Source organism: Phoenix dactylifera, chromosome 15 (assembly GCF_009389715.1).
Source record: "Phoenix dactylifera cultivar Barhee BC4 chromosome 15, palm_55x_up_171113_PBpolish2nd_filt_p, whole genome shotgun sequence".
Taxonomy (NCBI): Eukaryota; Viridiplantae; Streptophyta; class Magnoliopsida; order Arecales; family Arecaceae; genus Phoenix; species Phoenix dactylifera.
The window spans coordinates 7,395,118-7,414,021 of NC_052406.1; the positions used below are offsets into that span (position 1 = coordinate 7,395,118).

At 38.8% G+C, this 18,904-nt stretch overlaps 3 protein-coding genes across 3 annotated transcripts; 1 reads left to right on the plus strand and 2 right to left on the minus strand.

Moving 5' to 3' along the window:
* The first annotated feature begins 826 nt into the window (after window positions 1–826).
* LOC103717753 (uncharacterized protein At3g28850-like) lies at window positions 827–3,318 on the plus strand. Its single transcript, XM_008806247.4, has one exon. It carries the CDS (start codon window positions 1,672–1,674, stop codon window positions 2,974–2,976), a length of 1,305 nt encoding a protein of 434 aa, XP_008804469.2. The 5' UTR covers window positions 827–1,671; the 3' UTR covers window positions 2,977–3,318.
* Window positions 3,319–5,002: 1,684 nt separating this feature from the next.
* Window positions 5,003–11,022, minus strand: LOC103717752 (binding partner of ACD11 1). The gene is made up of 5 exons (XM_008806246.4): window positions 10,844–11,022; window positions 9,721–9,840; window positions 9,209–9,284; window positions 8,145–8,258; window positions 5,003–5,660 (listed from the first exon to the last, which is right to left on the minus strand). Exons 2-5 carry the CDS (start codon window positions 9,828–9,830, stop codon window positions 5,232–5,234), a joined length of 729 nt encoding a protein of 242 aa, XP_008804468.1. The 5' UTR covers window positions 9,831–9,840; window positions 10,844–11,022; the 3' UTR covers window positions 5,003–5,231.
* Window positions 11,023–14,314: 3,292 nt separating this feature from the next.
* LOC103717751 (transcription factor ILI6-like) lies at window positions 14,315–15,248 on the minus strand. Its single transcript, XM_008806245.4, has 2 exons — window positions 14,851–15,248; window positions 14,315–14,720 (listed from the first exon to the last, which is right to left on the minus strand). Exons 1-2 carry the CDS (start codon window positions 14,974–14,976, stop codon window positions 14,568–14,570), a joined length of 279 nt encoding a protein of 92 aa, XP_008804467.2. The 5' UTR covers window positions 14,977–15,248; the 3' UTR covers window positions 14,315–14,567.
* Window positions 15,249–18,904: the final 3,656 nt, after the last annotated feature.

Sequence of the window (18,904 nt, forward strand, 5' to 3'; positions counted from 1 at the left end):
CATGTTCACCTAAGGGCCTTTTTCCTGATGATTGAGATTTATCATGAATTGTTTATCCATTTGATCATGACTACCACTCATCATCATATTTGTATCAACTCAGACATTCATAATATGAAAATAATTAGATTTGATTATCACCCAAGTGCATTGTAACTAAGCTTATAGTCACCCCGCTAAAAAAAATAATTGCAAGGCTTGACCTTGAATCCCAATGAGCTAAGTAGGCTAATTAGTAAGATGTAACCCTTGCTTGTTTTTCAAAAGAAAAGATAGCAATGCACATTGTTTAAATTTACTATATGTTTAAAATACTTAACGAAGCCGTACTAATTCCTTAGAAATATTTTTCTTCCCAGTGTTCAACTATGTGACTCAAGTAGTCAAAATATTGAGGTAGTTTACTCTTTATTATCCATCCAAACTACATCAATCCATATCAAGTGCAAAGTCCTCGACGGGGAGGGTAGGTCACCTATGAGTTACTTGGAGTCCAGCTACCTTTCCTTGGAACAAAGTCTACTAAATAAGCTAATCCATTCCGAGTCCCGTGACCGACTCCAAACTAAATAACGCAAACCACCCCTGTAAAAGAGGCCCGGCGGGTGACGGCATTCCTCCGCTGTACCGCCGGCAAAAATCCCTCTTGCCCCTTACAATTCGATCACCTACCAACCCTAAACTACCAACCTGACCATTCTCCACCCCTCTCTAGATGCCACGTACCCTAATACTCCCCATGGGCCCCACAATAAATTAAATATCGAGCCCCACCGCGTGAGCGGGCGAGGGAACCCGAGGACTCCTTAGGCCGAACGTTTCCTCCCACCGCCCCCCTGCCCTCGGTTTTGCTTTATCTCCCTCGCTCTTTTCCCCTCTGTGGTCTCTCTCTCTCTCTCTTTCTCGCGCTAGCTATTGAGAGGAGAAGAAGGGAGAGCTTGGAGAGCGTTGCGGCTGGTCTCTCTCTCCAGGAATCTCGGAGAAGAAGAAGGGAGAGCTTGGAGAGCGTCGGGCCTGGTTTCTCTCTCCAGAAATCTCGGAGAGGCCTCTAAATTCCGATGGACGAAGAGGGAGAGAGACAGAGATCGGGAGAGAATATAGTAGAGAGGTCCGAGTCATTGCAGGTGGTTCCTTTGGTTTGACTTGTGCGTGCCGGCTGCTCTCCCTCCTGCCTCCATTTTCTTCTCTTTTTATTTTTTTATTTTTCCTCTGGCTGGCTCTTGTTCATGGTTGGCGACTCCTTCCTTCCATGAGCTACGACCCGGTCTCCACCGACCCCATTCCATTCTCGGTTCTTCTCCCTTCTTTTCTTCCGCGTTTCCTCCTTCCCTGCTTCCCCTGTTTCTGGCCGCAGTGGCCTTGGCTCCACGAATCCAATCCTATCGAGGCAGTTCGATCCATTTCTCCTCCCTCGGTTAACTTTACTGCATCGAAATCCTCGTTTTGGTTTATCGAATTGGCCGTTCGTATACGTTTTCGGGATTAAAATTGCATCTTTTTATGATTCTCGCCGTCCCAAAACTGTCTCCTTTCTCGGAGAAGAAACGTCAAAATTGTACTTTTTTATCCCTTCGCGTTCGCATATTCCGATTTGTCATTCTTTTGGAACCCTGAATCCAATCTCTCTTTGATTCAAGGCGTGGACTTTGATTCTCCTATTTTGGTCTGCCCATGGGTTGCACGAGCTCGAAGCAGGCCCGCAGGGACCGGCGGCGGAGCCTGTCGCCGTACGCCCGGAGCTACTCCGTTCCCCTCGGCCCCGACGCGGGCGCCGGCTGCCGAAAGAAGGGCGACGGTTACCATGTGGTCACCCTCGCATCGTCCACCCTCGGCTCTCTCAAGCTCGACCGCGGCCCGAGACCCGACGATCTCGCCGGCTCCGACGAGGAGATGATGAAGAGCTCCAACGACTGCGGCCGCGACCGCCTCGCTGATGAGCTTGGCAAGGCCAAGGCCTGGTCGGAGATGATCGAGCATCGGATCCCGAAGACCCCCACCAAGACCCCGCCCAACGAGCCGGAGACCATCAACGCCTGGGAGCTCATGGAGGGCCTCGAGGACACCAGCCCCCTCCGCCCCACCTCCGCCGCCGACCGCTCCTTCTCGTTCCACACCACCCGCGACGCCCTCCCGGCGCCGGGGTCCCTCCCAAGTTCCAAATTGGCCAATGGATGCTTATCCCCGAAGCCCGGCTGGATGCAGCTAGGCCCCGGCGATTCCATCATCTCCGACTTCGATCCCGAGATCCTCGCCACCTTCCGGAACGTCCTTGAGGAGTTCTCCCCGCCGCACCCAGCCCTCGAACGGCATCTTGAGCCGCCAGAGAAGGTGACAGATTGCAGACATTCCGGCGATATGCCGAAATTCCAAGGAATTGTTCGAGCTCGGATCAACGCATTCCAAGAGAGAATCGATGCGAGGAGGGCTAGCTTCAATTCCAATGCCGCAAAGGTGACGCCTTTGGATAAATGCCCACCGGGCGGCCAGGGGAAGGTGGTGTTCTACTTCACAAGCCTCCGAGGAATTCGAAAGACTTACGAGGATTGTTGGGCAGTGAGGGTGATACTACAAGGCTACGGTGTTCGCATCGACGAGAGGGACGTCTCGATGCATGGGGGATTCAAGGAGGAGCTGAAGGAGATACTCGGGGCCGAGTATGGCAGCGGGAGACTCCCAAGAATCTTTGCAGATGGGAAGTACTTAGGAGGGGCCGACGAGGTGCGCCAAATGCACGAGGCCGGAGAACTGGGCACGGCTGTGGAGGGCTGCGAGATGGCGGCGGTGGGGAAAGGCGGCGGCGTCGTGGAGGCGTGCGAGGGGTGCGGCGGTGTGAGGTTCGTACCATGCGAGACTTGCTCAGGGAGCTGCAAGGTGTATGTGGTGGAGGACGGCAAGGAGGAGGAGGAGGAAGCGGGGTTCCGGCGGTGCCCCGATTGCAATGAGAATGGCCTCGTCCGGTGCCCGCTGTGCTGTTGAGGATCGGTAGGTTTATTCTGGGGAGTTGCAGAGTGTTCTAGCGAGGTGTTTGATGGATTGTTGTAATATCTATAGAGAGGAGACGAACAAGTGCAGGGCCAAGAGAGTCTATAAAGTTTTGAAAGGTTCCCAGTTATGTCTTTATGGCTTTATTCTTTTCTTTTCTTTTTTCTTTTTGAGTGGAGAAGACAGAAGAATTGAAGTGCATTGATATGTAATAAAAAGAATAAAAAAAAAGAACCAATACAACCTAGATTTAGGTTACTTCTGGTTCTTGTCTTTAGTTCTTAATATTTCTCTTGAAAACTTTGTTTTATATATTTCTGTTACTTCTTGTTGCTCTGTTTTTTCTTCTTAATTGTTCATTTTCTTCAATGACTTTCTAAGTAGAATACACAGGGAATTATATTGCATATCTATAAACTAAAAAAAGATTGAAGCAGTACAACTTGGATTTCTGTTAGCAGAAATCTCACTTTTGTTATCTTTGTTTTTATTTGCTCCTCAAAAACTGTAACCTGCCTATTTGTATGTTTGTGTTCGCGTCTTCTCATTCTTTTTGGCACATGCAATGCACGTTTTGAGAGAAGAGAAAGAGTACAAACTGTTTGGGAGTTGAATTAGGGAAAGAGATGGAAGCTAATTTATTTTGAAGTTTTATGAAAGGTGTCCGATCTGATTGGAAATAAGAAGAGTGCATGATGGCTGGAAAGTAAGTCATGTAATTAGCTTATTTTTAATATAGTTAGAAAGAACATTCTCAACATATAACAAATGACGAACAGAACCAAAGAAAGAGAAATTCTTTAATTTCAAAACTATTATATATATATATATAGATGAAACTTATGCTGGGGAGATCTCTGGCTCCCTATGACACCCCAAATTCAAAAATTTGTCACTTAGATGCATGCTGCTGATATATGGTCGTTCAAAAATTATTAGATTTTAATTTTGTATGACGATTTCAATGCTCCTCTTCTTACAGAAAAACAAAAAAGTTGTTGCAGTACTTTTCAGGAACAATGCCATTGATAGATCGTAAGGAAGCAGTTGGTCTCGCCAGCACCACCACCAAATTGTGTGCTCCTCTGTTGTCAACTTATGTGCGACATTAGGTAGTAAAAATCTCTAAATTATAATCCAGTTGTTTGCACCGCACGTAGCTGGAATGAAAGTGACATCTAACTTTAGTAAATAATTTAGGCTTTAGTTTTTAACAGATATAAAAAAAATAAAAAAGTTCTGCAAATATCAACAAGATGTCGCCTAGGTCAACAAAAAAAAAGGACTAAAGGTGCATTTGATTTGAGACCGAAATCAAAGACAAAATGGAAATCGGAATGGTCTCATTTTCTCACATATTTGGTTCAGAATAAAATTTGAATACTAGAATAGCAACCACTTCTAGTTTCACACTGCATACACATCAGCTTAAAGAACTTTCCCTTCAAAATGCATGCACAGAGACTGATGTCAAACTGTGGATACTAGTGGATCAGTTCCAGGTGGCAATGAATGCAATTCTGTGACATAGTTCTCATAGGCGATGGGGGATTCCCCTTGATACCCAACAACAAGGGACATGTCGAGAGTAAACAATGGACATGTATATGATGTACAGGTATGAAGAAGATATCTGAAACTTACTTAATATATTCAATCTGCTAAACCTAACTTGATCTGTAAAATAAATAAGTTATGCGATTGAATGCGTTACCTATTTAATAAATAAACAAGTTGAGAACTAAATTTTTATTTCATTAGATAAACAAGTTGAATCCGAGCTGACAAATTTTTAACCCAATCCAAGTCCAACCAGGCCTATATTCGACACCATCCAACCCAATTGCCACCCTTACACGCACCGCACCCTATTTCTATATGTTAGATTTTCAAAACATTTGGACTCGATGAAATAATTTTGACATGCATTTTATCAGATTTTGCCTCCGAAACTGATTTTGAATGATTAGCCATTTGTTTTGTTTATTTCCTCAGAAGCATATAGCATGTCAAGATGTCAATTATGACAACAGAAAAACAGGATTCCACATTTTACAACTAAAACTTGAGTTCCCGAAATCATGATTACATCAATTTTTATATCTGCATATCTACTCGAGTCATCCAACAGCAAGCACCACCTATAGTCATGTACCATACAATCCATTTTTACCATATAATTTACAATCTCCAAAACCTTATTCGATGTTTAACCTCACATGGACTTCACATTCCCAGCATTCCTTATTTCACTTTTTGTGACCATAGGCGGCCAAATCTGCTGCAGCTTTGGCAGCTTTTGTGAGGGCATCAGAAACCAATAGAGCTCCAGCAGAGAAGTAGCTGCTGCTGACAATAGTATTTGCAACACTCGCAGCTGTTCTCCCGGTGGCAGATGCGACTGTTTTGGTGGTCTCCGATACATGATACCTCTCGTCCACTGATCTAACAGCACCAACACCAGCATTAATCTTATCCGTCAGTCCAATTCTCTTGCTCAGGTCAGCAACCTTCGCTGCAGCAGTGGCCGAGACTTGATAGGATTCATCCAAAGCTTTGGCTTTGATCAAGGCATCCTTGCTTAGTGTATATCCCTTAGACAGCATGGTTTTGACCACATCTTGTGCCATTGTCATGGCTTCCCTTGGAGTCGTTGTGAAATGGCTTGCGTTCGCAGCCTGTTCAGGTTAGCAGCAGGATATGCCAGAAAATTGTTATAGTAATTTGATAAATGTGCAATGAAATCAAGTTCCTCCAGGAGGAGTGAAATGACAAGAGAAGCCTTGCTAATCTGTCCGAATAAGATTATGGACAAAAACTCATGATGCGATTTCAAGCTGCAAACATTATTCATCCCTAAAATCCAAGCATTTCTGTTATATGACTATGACTACCAAAAATATGTAACGATCGTACAAAAGAAACAATACATAGAACTATGAGAGAAACTACAGCAGAATGCACAAGACTTTGACATGGTTCAATCCAAACCGGACAATGTTCACCATCTGATCTCTAAAAGAAGAGCCAGAAACACCCTAACAACTATTACCCTTTTGGAAATGGATAAACCATTTTCTTTCTTAAAGATTTTTTTTTTTAAGAAAATTCTTTCTTAAAGAATATAAGGTGCATTAGTTTGATAAAGAATATAACAACTAGAATAAGAGACGGTCACTTCCGAAGACTTTTAAAGATCTCCTCCAATGGATATCCTTAGAGAGCTTTTGACTGTCTCTTCTTGTTGCAGCCTTATTTGGATTTGCTGCATAATTATATAACCTAATGTAAAGCTAGTGAAGCAATCTCAACCATCCACATATACCTTGAAGCAAAAAGGGCCGTTGATGTGTACATAAGATTCACATCTAAGAAAAACTAATCAACACGCCTTGAAATAACCAATTGACAATCCCTTTAGTATTTAAATTTTCAGACAAAACACTAGTTAAGTGGTAAATATTGAAGTTTTAAACAAAGTTATTTATCTGTTTGCAAGTTCTCAATCGATTGGACCAAAACTGAAAACCTTGTCTTTATCTGAATCTTCATTTACGTCTTTTTAAGAAAGTTAATTCAAACTGTTAGTGATTTGCTGTTTCTAGACAATATAGGGTTGTTATTCAAAATTGGGATCGAGATAAATTGTATATGTGCCTATATGAAAAGGCAGATCAAGATGGGTGTTAAGTCTCCTATATGCATTGTCACTTCCCTAGATTATAGTTTGATTTGTGAAACATAAAAGCATTCCAGGCCTTTGTTCTTCTTTAGCTTTACTAAGGAAAATGATGATAAACAGCCACCATAAGAAACAATAATAATTGACGACTTAATTATCTCAGTCACGTTGAGGAAACCCTGATTATTTATTTCCCCAACTATCTTGTAATACAGATGGAGGACTCTATTAACCATCTCTTTTTTGGCTCTTCAGTTAGTAGTCACGCGTAGGAACTCCTTATAGATAAGCTGGGTATTCAGAATATCCCTAATGACAAATTTAGCTTCTGGTCAGATTGGAGGCTAGGATGGTTCACACTGAACGCTGTACTGTTACATTAGGAATCATAAAACCTGAAGACATTTTGATAGTGATTTGAGACCTTTTTTGCATGTTATTAAAGATTCTGTTTTTCTTTAAGGATACGACTAGATTGCGCTCATCAACTGTGGGTGCTAAGATCTCCCCTCTCTACACTTTGCTTATGTGGGATGTAATATTTTACCTCTCCCACTTTCATCTCCTTTTGACCTTTCGTGTGTCTTTCTTTCTATTATGTACTTCCCTTCATGAAGTGATTATATTGTTGCCTAATCTCTGTCTCTCTTTTTTTTAAAAAAAATTGTGCAAGAACATCAACAGATAGCATGGTAAAGATAACTACAAGGAACAAATATACAATTAAAATGGCAAGTGAGGAGCACTTTGTGATGCAGCAATCATAGCAATTACTTGGAGGAGAAACAGTGCAACAAGGGCTAGAATTGTGGAAATTGAAGCTTGATTGGGTGTTATGCACAGGTCACAAAAACTGACATAACATTCAATCTGCTGATCAAAATTCCTATTATGGCCACATTCTAAAATCAACATTGAAAGCCTGATGGTCTTGCCAATGAAGTCCATCAAGCCCAGACTTGTCTGCAATTCTATTGTTTCTAATGTCAATGGAAGCCCAGAAGTGGAAATTACCATTTTAAGAAATTTGTTTTCTTAATTTCATAGGACGAACAAAAATATGAACTGCCTTAGAGTTTCACAGGCATGTTTTACACAAATTATACTTTATCATTCTGGTGTTTTTAACCCAATTCAGGACTTTTCCTATTTTAGTAAAATTTTAAAGGGTTTGCCTATATAATGTTGCCTATGGTTTTGGACAAAGTAGAGTAGTAGACTTCAATTTGAAAAATAAATAAATAATATCTCCATGTCCTCTCCCTTCTGTCCTTGTGGTTCTTCCTTCTCTCAATGCACATTGTCTCTTTAGGGTTGCATCACTTTTCCAATTAGAACCAGGACTGACGCAAGGATAAAACATCACAATGTTATTATCAGATGTCTTAGTATTTAACCTCCAGTAAATTGTATTCAAGTTTAGGCTAATTCATGATTTGAGTCATCAAAGAGCTAAAATAAGAAGTTCTAAAATGCATACCGTGGACACATTATCGTCTTCAAGCTTCCAATAAGGCCTGTCCCAGAAATCACTAGCTTCATCATGGTATCCCCAGCGTGCTATGCAAACAGGTTGATCTACAATAGTAGCTCCCTGATAAAATAAAAAATGACTAGTTTCCATCTCATGCAACAGAGTAATCAATGTTTTAGCTGATAAAACAACTGATGGTTATAAAGTTCATTTAATCAAATGAATGATTAAGAGATTAACCATAAAAGCCTAATCAGGTGGTGAAGAGGGAAAAATCACAAGATTTGTGGGGACAAATGTGGAGAATTTGCCAGAAGTTTGGCAAGGATACAAAAAAATAAAAACTAAAAATAATCAAAATATATAGAATAGTTGATGTGTCTATAAAACAGTGCATGCAAAATTAAGCACAGGGAGAGACAGCATTAACTAAGAATAGCAATAACACTACTGTTGAAAATAGACTGTAGATAACAGCTTTAGTAAAGTAGTCAGCCAGTATTTCAAAGACTTAAGTACCATCTGCAAACAATTCATGAAATTTGCGAATTATCTGACATGGATAATATAATTATTCAGCAATAGTTGCAGCACAAAACCAACGAAAAAAATAAAATCTTCAATAGTTCAGAGAAGATTGGAACTGTAGCTTGGGTTCAAGGATCAAATCCAACATCGGAGCTGATGGTGATACTCAAATAATTACTATAGTTGTAGGATCATAGAAAACAAAGAAACTAGGAGTTCAACACCACACTTGAACTGAAGAGCACAGTGTAACAACCTAGTCATGTAAAAGACATAAGCGATGTCATCCAGAGTTTTCCATGGTGGCTATGCGCCAAAAGTAAACCAATCAGAGTCAAATGGATCGTGAGTCGTGAGACTGTTCGATGATGGAACTATTCTTTGAAGCAAAGAATATGGAGATGCTATCATACAATAGAACACTGCAGAACAGTGGAAGAACAACCACGACAAAAAGGACTGCCAGAAAGATGAACTAAACACAAGCATTAATTTGTCACATCACAAAAAAGCTCCCAATAGCTGGTATTAGAAGAACTTACACTGAGCAATACAGCAGTTTCCAAGGAATAAGGTTCTTTAAATGTTACATAAGCAGTGGAAGCATAATCTCCAGACCTATTTACAAAAGCATCAGATCAGGAACAACTTCAAATATGTCTCCATAAAATTATTCAATGCTTCTAAGCAATGAAACTAGACCTTGTAATATAGTCTTACCTGAAGAAAGAAGTGAAACAGTTAAAAAGTATTACTAAAATAATACTAATGTAGCTTATAAGAGATGCAATGTTTGAAAGGCATGGAACAACTACTGCATGTCAGTGAATAATGAGCAGCATGCCTACACAAGCAAGACATGCATTTTAAACATTCTTGAGTAAATTAGACAGATAGACCTAAAATGTTCTTCTTAGGTCCTGAAGCCTGCATCAATTAAAAGAAAATTTAACCAAACAAATAACCATAAAAAGAATATCAATGATTAACAGGCTTCTTATATGAAGAAAAGTAAATTATAATTATCATTGAATTCAGATCCCTGCATTATCACCTGCTGATCTCTATGTGTTCAATTGCCCCAGAAAAGGAAAAGAATTCATAAAGGTCTCTTTCAGTTGCAATAGGGGACAGATTAGTAACTTCCACAGTATACCCACTCATACTCGCAATCCTGCAACTCACCAAACCAAAGATAATTTGAGATATTTTTTACCAAATAAAGTACTGAAAATCAGGGAAAAAGAAAAGAATCATGTTATGTAAAATTAAAGGCTAATTGGAAGAACAATAATTAATATGAGGAAAAATGGACTGTCAGTATATCACAACAGTTGGCCATTTAAATAATAGAAGGTCACCATGAAACAGCAAACAAATGCTACTGAAGATATATTCTGAAGCACTTGTGGAAATAGATGGGAAAAAATCGGAAAATTAACTTATGTTAATTGCAAAAAAGAAAATCATTAACTAAAAATCTTATAAATTCTGCAAGACCTCCTCCCGAATTTCTCTTGAATAGAGTGAGACAAAAATTTGCTTGCTCATGACCTAATAAGAATATTTCACCATGTTGATTTACTTGTTATTGTTTTTGGCATTACCAATATAATCAGGTTCTGTCATACATTACGAGGGTGAGTCTGTATAGTTGGATACATAGCCCTAATTTCTGATAATTATTACTCATACAAACCAAATCAGTTCGCACTTATCTTTTTCCATAAAGCATGCATTCAAAGGGGTTTTAAACAATCAATAATCACCCATTTCAATATAGAAGATTAAAAAAAGAAACAAAATTCCTGCCTAAAAGAAACTCAATAAAAAAGGCGCACAACTTCCTAATAGAGTCATCAACTATTGTAATTCATACGTTGATGGAAAACTAGGAAAGATAGGCGGAACCACCAAGTAAGCATGAAATTCGGAATACTCACACGAATTAGGGACATAGGAAAGAAATTAGGGATTTTGTTCTATGCCTATTCCTATTCCTAATCAAAGGGGATAAACTGGCGGTATCTACGGATAGATAAATTGTCCAGACCAGTATCAGCATCTTATTCAACACATAATCTCATGATTTTAAATCGGCAGCAACATAAACGGTAGCAGAATTGAGGGTTTCGGAGAGGGGGACAGATCGATCGATAGATAGATTGATAGCTTACTTTTCGTGGCTGGGTCTCACCGCAGGTGTTGAGAAGAGAGAAGCGCTTTCCTTCTGCAACTGCCGCTGGTTTTCATACCCCAGAAAATGCGTTCAACGTGAGAAAGTACAAACAAATCCACCACCTTCTACCGGAGAAGATAAGTAACCAAGAAGTTTCCGGTTTGGAGTCTCTCCCCTCCACCGACTTTGGTCCTATAGTAAATTTAGGGAGCAAAAAAGAACTGTAATAATATCTTCTGAATTATCAAAAGATAAATTTTTTTTAAAAAAATATGGTAAAAACTCAGGGTATATATCTACGTGTTGCTTCGTGATCAGACTGGTCTACCGTTGAGCTGATAGGTTTGATCCAATCAATAATTGTCCGTAAAATTAGGTCAAATCTAACTTAGATATGACATTTTAGGTGGTCCGACCGGGTCAAATGATAAGAGATTTTTAGGTCTTATCGCTATCGCATGGCAGAAATGAAATGAGTCATATCTCTTTCAAGAATTAAGAATTAAGAATTCCTTCTCTCTTTGGATAGCTGGAATAGATGTTTTTTGGGAGTCTAATTTGTCGCAGCAAAGATGTCATTTTATAAGATCCAACATATCTGTTTATTTTTCTTTTTAGAGAATATAGAAAATCTAATCTATTTCTTAAGAATTGGGTCGTCGTTTTGCTCAGACAATGGTCCATGGTGGGTGTTGTACTGTTGTACTGTTGTTGGGAAGCAGAAAGATAGAGACCCCTCACCAAATTCTATCAAACATCCTTGATGAGTTCTCGGTGCTCCTTGTCATATAGGAAAAGATTAAAAGAAAAAGGCTTGAGCGGATGCCACCTAATGAAATTGGAGTGCATTGTGGTTAGGTTAAGATAAACCTAGGGTGTATTTGAGGTCCTGATTGGGCTGGCACATATTAAAGATTTATCGTGTCGTCCGTGGCACCCATCAGTTAAAGATTGAATAGTGTCTGTGAGGCTCCAAGGCTAATTACTCGATCCTTGTGCATTCACCAAGTTTAGTCCCATAATTTAGTGTTCATGGGCTGGATTAGTTTCTTAGGCCCATGAGACCAACTTGATATGTTGGTTCAGAAGTTTCTTCTTTCGCAACGTGAACCATTCGATTGTGCAACAGCCGCTTCGAGATCTATACAGACGGATGGAAGAAAAATATTGGAGTGCTTTGAAATCTGTGCAAAACACGATCCCGTGATTGACGTCATGAAAGAAGATCGTTCATTTTTTTCGTGGGAAAGATACAATCCGAATCCTGGTACAAATGCATGTGTAGGATTGGAGTGGAAACATAACTAAAATTTTTCTCATTGAGTTCTATTGGTCCAGCTATAATTAAACAGTCCCTTGTAATATAATTGCTGTAGTTTAACACACAAAGACACGGGCACACAGCTCAGCAGTGACTTAAAACTGACAGGAATCAGCTAATTTTTGGCCCGCCCAATCTACTATATTTCTTTTCGTCCCAATACTATAGGGTGAGTTTATAGTTTTCAGTCTTAAAACTTAGTCTTTCATCATGGAAACTTTGAACATCTTGGCTTGATCAAATGAGATAGTACTCATGTCTCAATAAAAAGATAATGCTTTTTTTCAATCTGTGGAAAAAAAAAAGTTCTTCAGGCGAAGCATATATTCCGTGAGGTGAATGGGGCTATAGATTGGGTGGCCTCCTTTGTTGCTAACCACTCAAGAGCCCATATATAGGTGGGCGAGGCGGAGCTGCCTAATGCTCTCCATGATATTTTGCTTTTTGATTTTCTTGGTTGTATTCGTACACGTTATATATGATACCACCGTTTTTAGCGCAAAAAAAAAAAAAAAAGTGTGAAGGTAGAACATTTTTTTGGTGTCATCAGCCGATTCTTCAACTATAGAGTTGCGAGAAAAGATAATGAGTGAAGAAATCAAGTAATATTTTCAATTAATTGCAACGTGAACAATCTTGCACCATTTAATTAAATAATGAATTGTAAAAAATATGTAGTTTTTGGATCTCAATTTGGCCATGTAGCTGGGCCAGCCTTGGCATGTGCTAGGCTTTGACTGGTTATGGGCCATTCTCGGTGTAGGTCGGGACAAAGCCATTTTGTTTTGTTCCATCTTTTTGGTGGACTGATTTTAGTTGAGCTTGGACCAATTATTTGAGCTGGAATTCGTGCTCTACCATCTCCTTTCTCTCTTCTCGCTCCTTCTTTTTCCGTTTCTATTTTTTATTTCTTTCCTTGCATGTTTTCCTTATTGTCTCATTTCATTTATTAAATGAAATGAGAGCTGGCTTGCCTCCGTGTTGCTTGAAAAAGGTATTTGTACTCTTCCACCGATAATGATTTTCTTTTCTCCTGAAAATGATTTGAATTGGTTGATAGGCTTCACATTCAAAATGGAACAAAGAGCTCTATGTTGGATTTCTCATTGAACTTAAGACCAGCTTAGTTGGAGAAAGTCGGACTCTTCAATGGAAATAGAAATATATATGCAGCTCTCATTCCAGCCGTTTGGTTAGAGGAAGTTGCATTTCCATTCTGATTCTAAATAAAAAATAAAAAATATTTTAATATTTCAAAATTCGGTTTCTACTCTTTTTTAGCATTGAAATCTCATTCTGATTTCGATTCCAATTCCAACTCTGATTTCGATCACAAATCAAGCGCACCTTTGGTGAGATCTTATTTTTTTCAGAGAAAAAAAGAAAAAAAATAATAAGATGTTGCAGTGCATTGGTAAGAGTATTTGTGGTTAGCCTTTTGCCATAACCCATGATCCAACTTGTTGTATGGTCAGGGAGACTTGGCCTAATCCTATAAGTAATAAGGTGTTCCTCTGATACAATCAAGGCTCACGGTACGTACCAATTTTTAAACAAAGATGCTGGATGCTGCTAATGATTTAAAAAGCATTCATAATCTGATTGCTGAAAGAACCCAGGATTCTGTGGTATCATCAGGTACTATGATTTAAACTATACGTACAGGTACTTGGGATGCTAAAAGAATCCCTAATATTTAGTTGGCAAACCGGCCTAAACTGTTGTCAAGGGATATCCTTCATGTTCATGTTTGGAAGGGACCCTGCAATACAACTATCTAATAGTTTGAAGGATTCCTTGCATGCCGAAAATCTCAATGTTTCTGGAAAATTTGATTAAAAGAAGCCTTTATTTTTCGGTAATTGAGAAATTGGAAGAACTCACTTGCCCTGCAATTGGAACTGGTTTTGGAGGAAAAAATAGTGCCATAAGAGTATAAGATAATAATTAGTACTAGCAAGAGCAGTGAATCTCATCGTAACTTGCAATTTAGTGTGCTTGGGTGAAAAAATTTGGAAAAGAGGAAGAAGAGAAAATTTTTACTTGCATATATTTGGTCTCTCTCTCTCAAAAAAAAAAAAAAGGAAAAAGAAAAAAAAAAGAGAGCCAATAAATCATTTCACACAGATTACAAACAATTTAAGGATCTCATGACAAAATTTTAACATCAAAAGTAGGTTTAGCTGCTGGATAAAAACAAGAGATCAACCATAAGTTGATGGATGACCATGACAAGTCATCAATCTACAACAAAGGACTTCCAACGGAATTAACATCATCAATTTGAACTAAACATTCCCTCATTTGATCAAGCTACAACATAATTATTCATAAAAAGGTAAAAAAATAGTGACCAACTAGGAGCGAATTAAGACATGCATCTAAGCACTGAAGAGTTTTATTACATAAGAAGACTCCTAATGATTGCAGCTTGATCGCCGGTGATGTCGGTTGTGGCAAGTAATTCAGCGAGCCTTTCACTCAAGTCATCCACTTCTTGATGCAAGCTCCTAATATAGTTCCATGTGTCTTGTAGCACCTTGGTTGCCGACTCCTGCACCGACGAGAAGCCTTAATTACCAGCTAATCCCATTGCATTACTGGAATTAAGATTAACGAGATGGCCTATAGATCAATAACTACACAACTATAACTATGAGGATAGATGACTCGCTCCAACTTACTCTATCAGTGCTGCGAGTGGGAGCCTCAGGGAGTAAAGCTTGCAACTTGGAGACAAGATCGGTGATCTGGTCATCTGTCATCCTTGAAGAGCTGGACTGCCTTGAACGAGACCTCCTACCAGACATCTTCTTCGCTATGGATTGCGTTTTTGTGGACTAGTGTAGGTTGTTTCCAAAAGTTCTGACCAGGGAGGAGAGAGCAACGCTTGGAGTGGATATGGTGCAGGTGATATGGGTGTGGAAGAAGAGACGGATCGAGGATAAAAGAAAAATGTACGTAGAAAGGTGGAAGAAAAAGCAATGGAGGAACGCAAGCACTAGATGAGGAGGAAGACGAGGTCAATGGGAGAAAGAAATGGGTTAGTGTTACATTTTATAGCGTCATGGATGGAGTTGGGAGGGGCAGGAAGGAGAGAGAGAGAGAGAGAGAGAGAGAGAGAGTCGCGCCTTGGGATACATTTACCGTGCACTCTTGGGGTGCCTCCAAACTAGGCCTAAATGAAGAGGAAAAATGCTGATACATTACGTTTTCAAGAGGGGCTGAGATTCTCATTACTGCTAACATAAAGAGCTTTCATTGTAATTTTATCCATAAATAAAAAACGCATCCATCCATGTCCATATCTTTTTTTTTTTTGATAAAAACGGCAATTTATAAAGTTCTATATACACTAGTCCATCTATATCATATCCTGCCAAATCAAGAGAAAGTAAAGAACATAAAGAGGAGAGAGCGCCATATCCAGATTCTTCATAGTGCAGCTTTTGTACCATAAAAAGCCGAGCAAACTCAGATTATATACTTCCATGTTGCTTATCTTGAAAATGGAGAGCTCTCGCTCATCTCTAGAATTAGGAATATATGGAGGTGCAAATATTAATAATTGCCAAAGATGTAGGTAAAGAAATTGTATGAGAGCTCTCCTTATCCAAGACGGGCAACATGGCAGCAATCCAAGCATGCAGTGCTCCCTATGATGCAAAAGATGCACTATAAGAGACCATAGTCCATCCTTAGTTTACTGCTCTTAGTATTTTTTTTTCCTAAACCTCCCTTTGGGTGGTTATGATAACTAATTTTACCAAAAGTAATTTTCTACAACTTAAGCTATAAACTCTTCCTAGAGTTAACATATGTTGTAGATTTTGAACGGTCAAAACAAATCCAATCTATAAAATAAATTTATTGACTTCACGCAAAATACCAAATTTAAGAAGGTTGTCTTAAGTTTCATCATCAACATTGGAGATTTTGATTCTTTATATAAGACCGATCTCAAATAGGTCTTTATCATCATATTTAATTAGTTTAACAATCATTATTCAATTTTATATGAAAACCTTAAGTTTGGTTTACATCTTGACTTAGCAAAATCGCAAGCATGATTATTTGCACAAACCACCTCATAGCACTAAGAATTTCCATAACAATTTTATCTTGTGCATACAAAATATTTTTGGTCAAAAGAACCACATGCAGGTCGATCACTAACCTATTAGTGGTTGAGATGATAGATCATTCCACAGATAAAGGAAGGTAATCTATCTAGAGGTACATGAACCTGGAAACTTACATTAATCTTTGTGCCTTCGGCTACGCGAGAAGGGGCACCTTTTGTGTGTTAACCGGTCAAATTGCTCACTCACAACCCCGACCCAAGAAATTATTAGAACGATAATGTCTAGTGGACCCGTACAAATCCCAAGGCACATGTATGGTGGATAACAAGATATGTATGGTTTTGATTTGTAGTAGTTTAAATACAAGAGGAGGTTATGTGGCGATTGACTATTGAACTGGTCTACTAGACCTGATCCATCTAATAATTTCTTGTCGCCCTGCATGTGGAAGCTCCTATGATGCTTTAGAGAGAATATTAGGTTAGAGCAATGCTTTGGTAATTCTGAAATATCACTCAAAAGAGCTACTTAACTGGCTTCCAGGATTCACATTGCTCCATTATTTGGCACCATGCACAATAAAAATTCAAAGGGAGCTATGAGAATACACACACCAGCTGAGTGACTTCAGAGTGTTATTTTTTAGTTACTCTAGCATTCTTTATTAGATTCATATGGCCTTGGATGAACAAGAAATAAGATAATTGAAACATGACATAACAATCAATAGCAAGTTGCACTTGCAACTAACAAGCTCTGCATCGGATATTTTTCTTTATTTACATAATAAAACAACATGTAATTTCCACAGTATCAAGACAGAGAAATTAACCAAACACGTTTATGATAGGCAACAAGTAATGTAACTCTAATCTTATTTATATATCATAATCAGTGGTACGTACTCTCTTCCTCTCTCTAATATACATCATAATCAGTGGTACGTCGATCCATATCATCATTTCTTACAGTAAGTTTGCTTGTTAATATTTTGCTTCATAACCAACCCCATCTTTACGAGATTTGAGTGATCAGTGATGGTTGCTTGTTGCTATAGTAATATTTTTATAAAATGTAGAGACTTTTTCCGTCAATAATACAAAAACCAACAATCATTTGAAAGAAAGGACTAGAGATTCATTTAGGTCAAACATTGAAAAGAGACCTACTAAAATTTGAACTTTAAACCTCCTTCAAGTAAGGTTTGGTGCAGCAGCAGTGAGTCTATTGCCTAGAATACCATGTGCCAAGTTGGCCAATAATAAACTTAGTAGTCTAATATTCTTTTATGCTTATGACTTTATGGTCATGCAAACAACACGCTACGAAAGACGAAAACAAAGTCAGAAACGAAAGAAGAAAGTAGGAAACAAAAGGAATACGTATGGTTCATCACAAATATCACATATTGACGATCAAATATAGTCCGATTAATATACAGACAAAGAACTCAACTGCATCAACATCAAACTTTTGGTTGCGATATTGTATTCTTTCATCTTTTCCATCGGCTAAAGTTAAAGAGTTATTGAGCCAAGGATAGTCCAAGCAACGTACACTTCTTCTCCCAGCCTGCATGGATACAAATAAAATCATATATTTAACTTTTTTCTTTTGTAAACCTTGCATGCTCATATATAAATATTGGGCCAAAAGGAACTCTATGCCCTCGCTTCTCATAGCTTGTTATTGTCCCAACAATCACTCCATTTATATAACTAAACTAAAGATGATGGTTGGATTTTATTTTGCATTGTTCGCTTTCAATACGAAAGATTCTGAATGTCCTAACTGTAATAACACTTTTAAATTTAATAGCAACTTGCTCTCATTTCAAGCTACCTCATCCACCCATGAGATCGAGTACTCCAATCCTCTCAGATCGTAGAACCAACTATTCATCTCACATGCATCCTACTGCACCTCGTTAGGCCATGATTCAAGCATCCCAGCTTTTAGTCAATGCAGTCTTGTCTTATGATTTCGATGTTTTCTGCCTTTCTTTTTGTACCTTAGTCGGTGAGGGGCTTCAAAAGAAGAGCCTCAGAACAGTCTCCAAGCGGACCTTACAAGGTTCGATGTTTTGAATGCCTTAATGTATCATGCTTCTTACAATACAAGGGAGGAATATCCTCGGATGGAGGAAAATGTGGAGGAATACTGGATTTTCTTTTGTACGTATGGATAGGTTAAGAGTTTAGGAAAAGGAGGTTGGATTAATAGGGCTGAGCATGAGGAATGCATGCATGTGCTGTGACTCCTCTTTCCAAACATTGGGTTGGGTGACTCAAAAAAAAAAAAAAAGGTATAGGATCACAAGGGGGTCCTTCCATATCTAGTTTATTTGTCACAAGATTCATTCGAAAGGCTTACGTCAATTTAGTTGAGCATGCACAGAAATTACATTTCGGCCACGCAACTTTGCTCAGAAATCGAGAGGCAGGAGCACAAAGGTTAGAATTACATGGGTCAAGATATTTTATCTTTCAAGTAGTTTCAGAGTAACATAAAACCTTAAACATAACCAAAAAAATCAAAAATCAAAAATATCAACTTAGATTCATGATATGCTACAATTTCCAAATGTTTTAACACTATCCAACATTAATTGACCTGGTCCTGCAAAACAATGAAATTTAGGAGTTTATTTTGG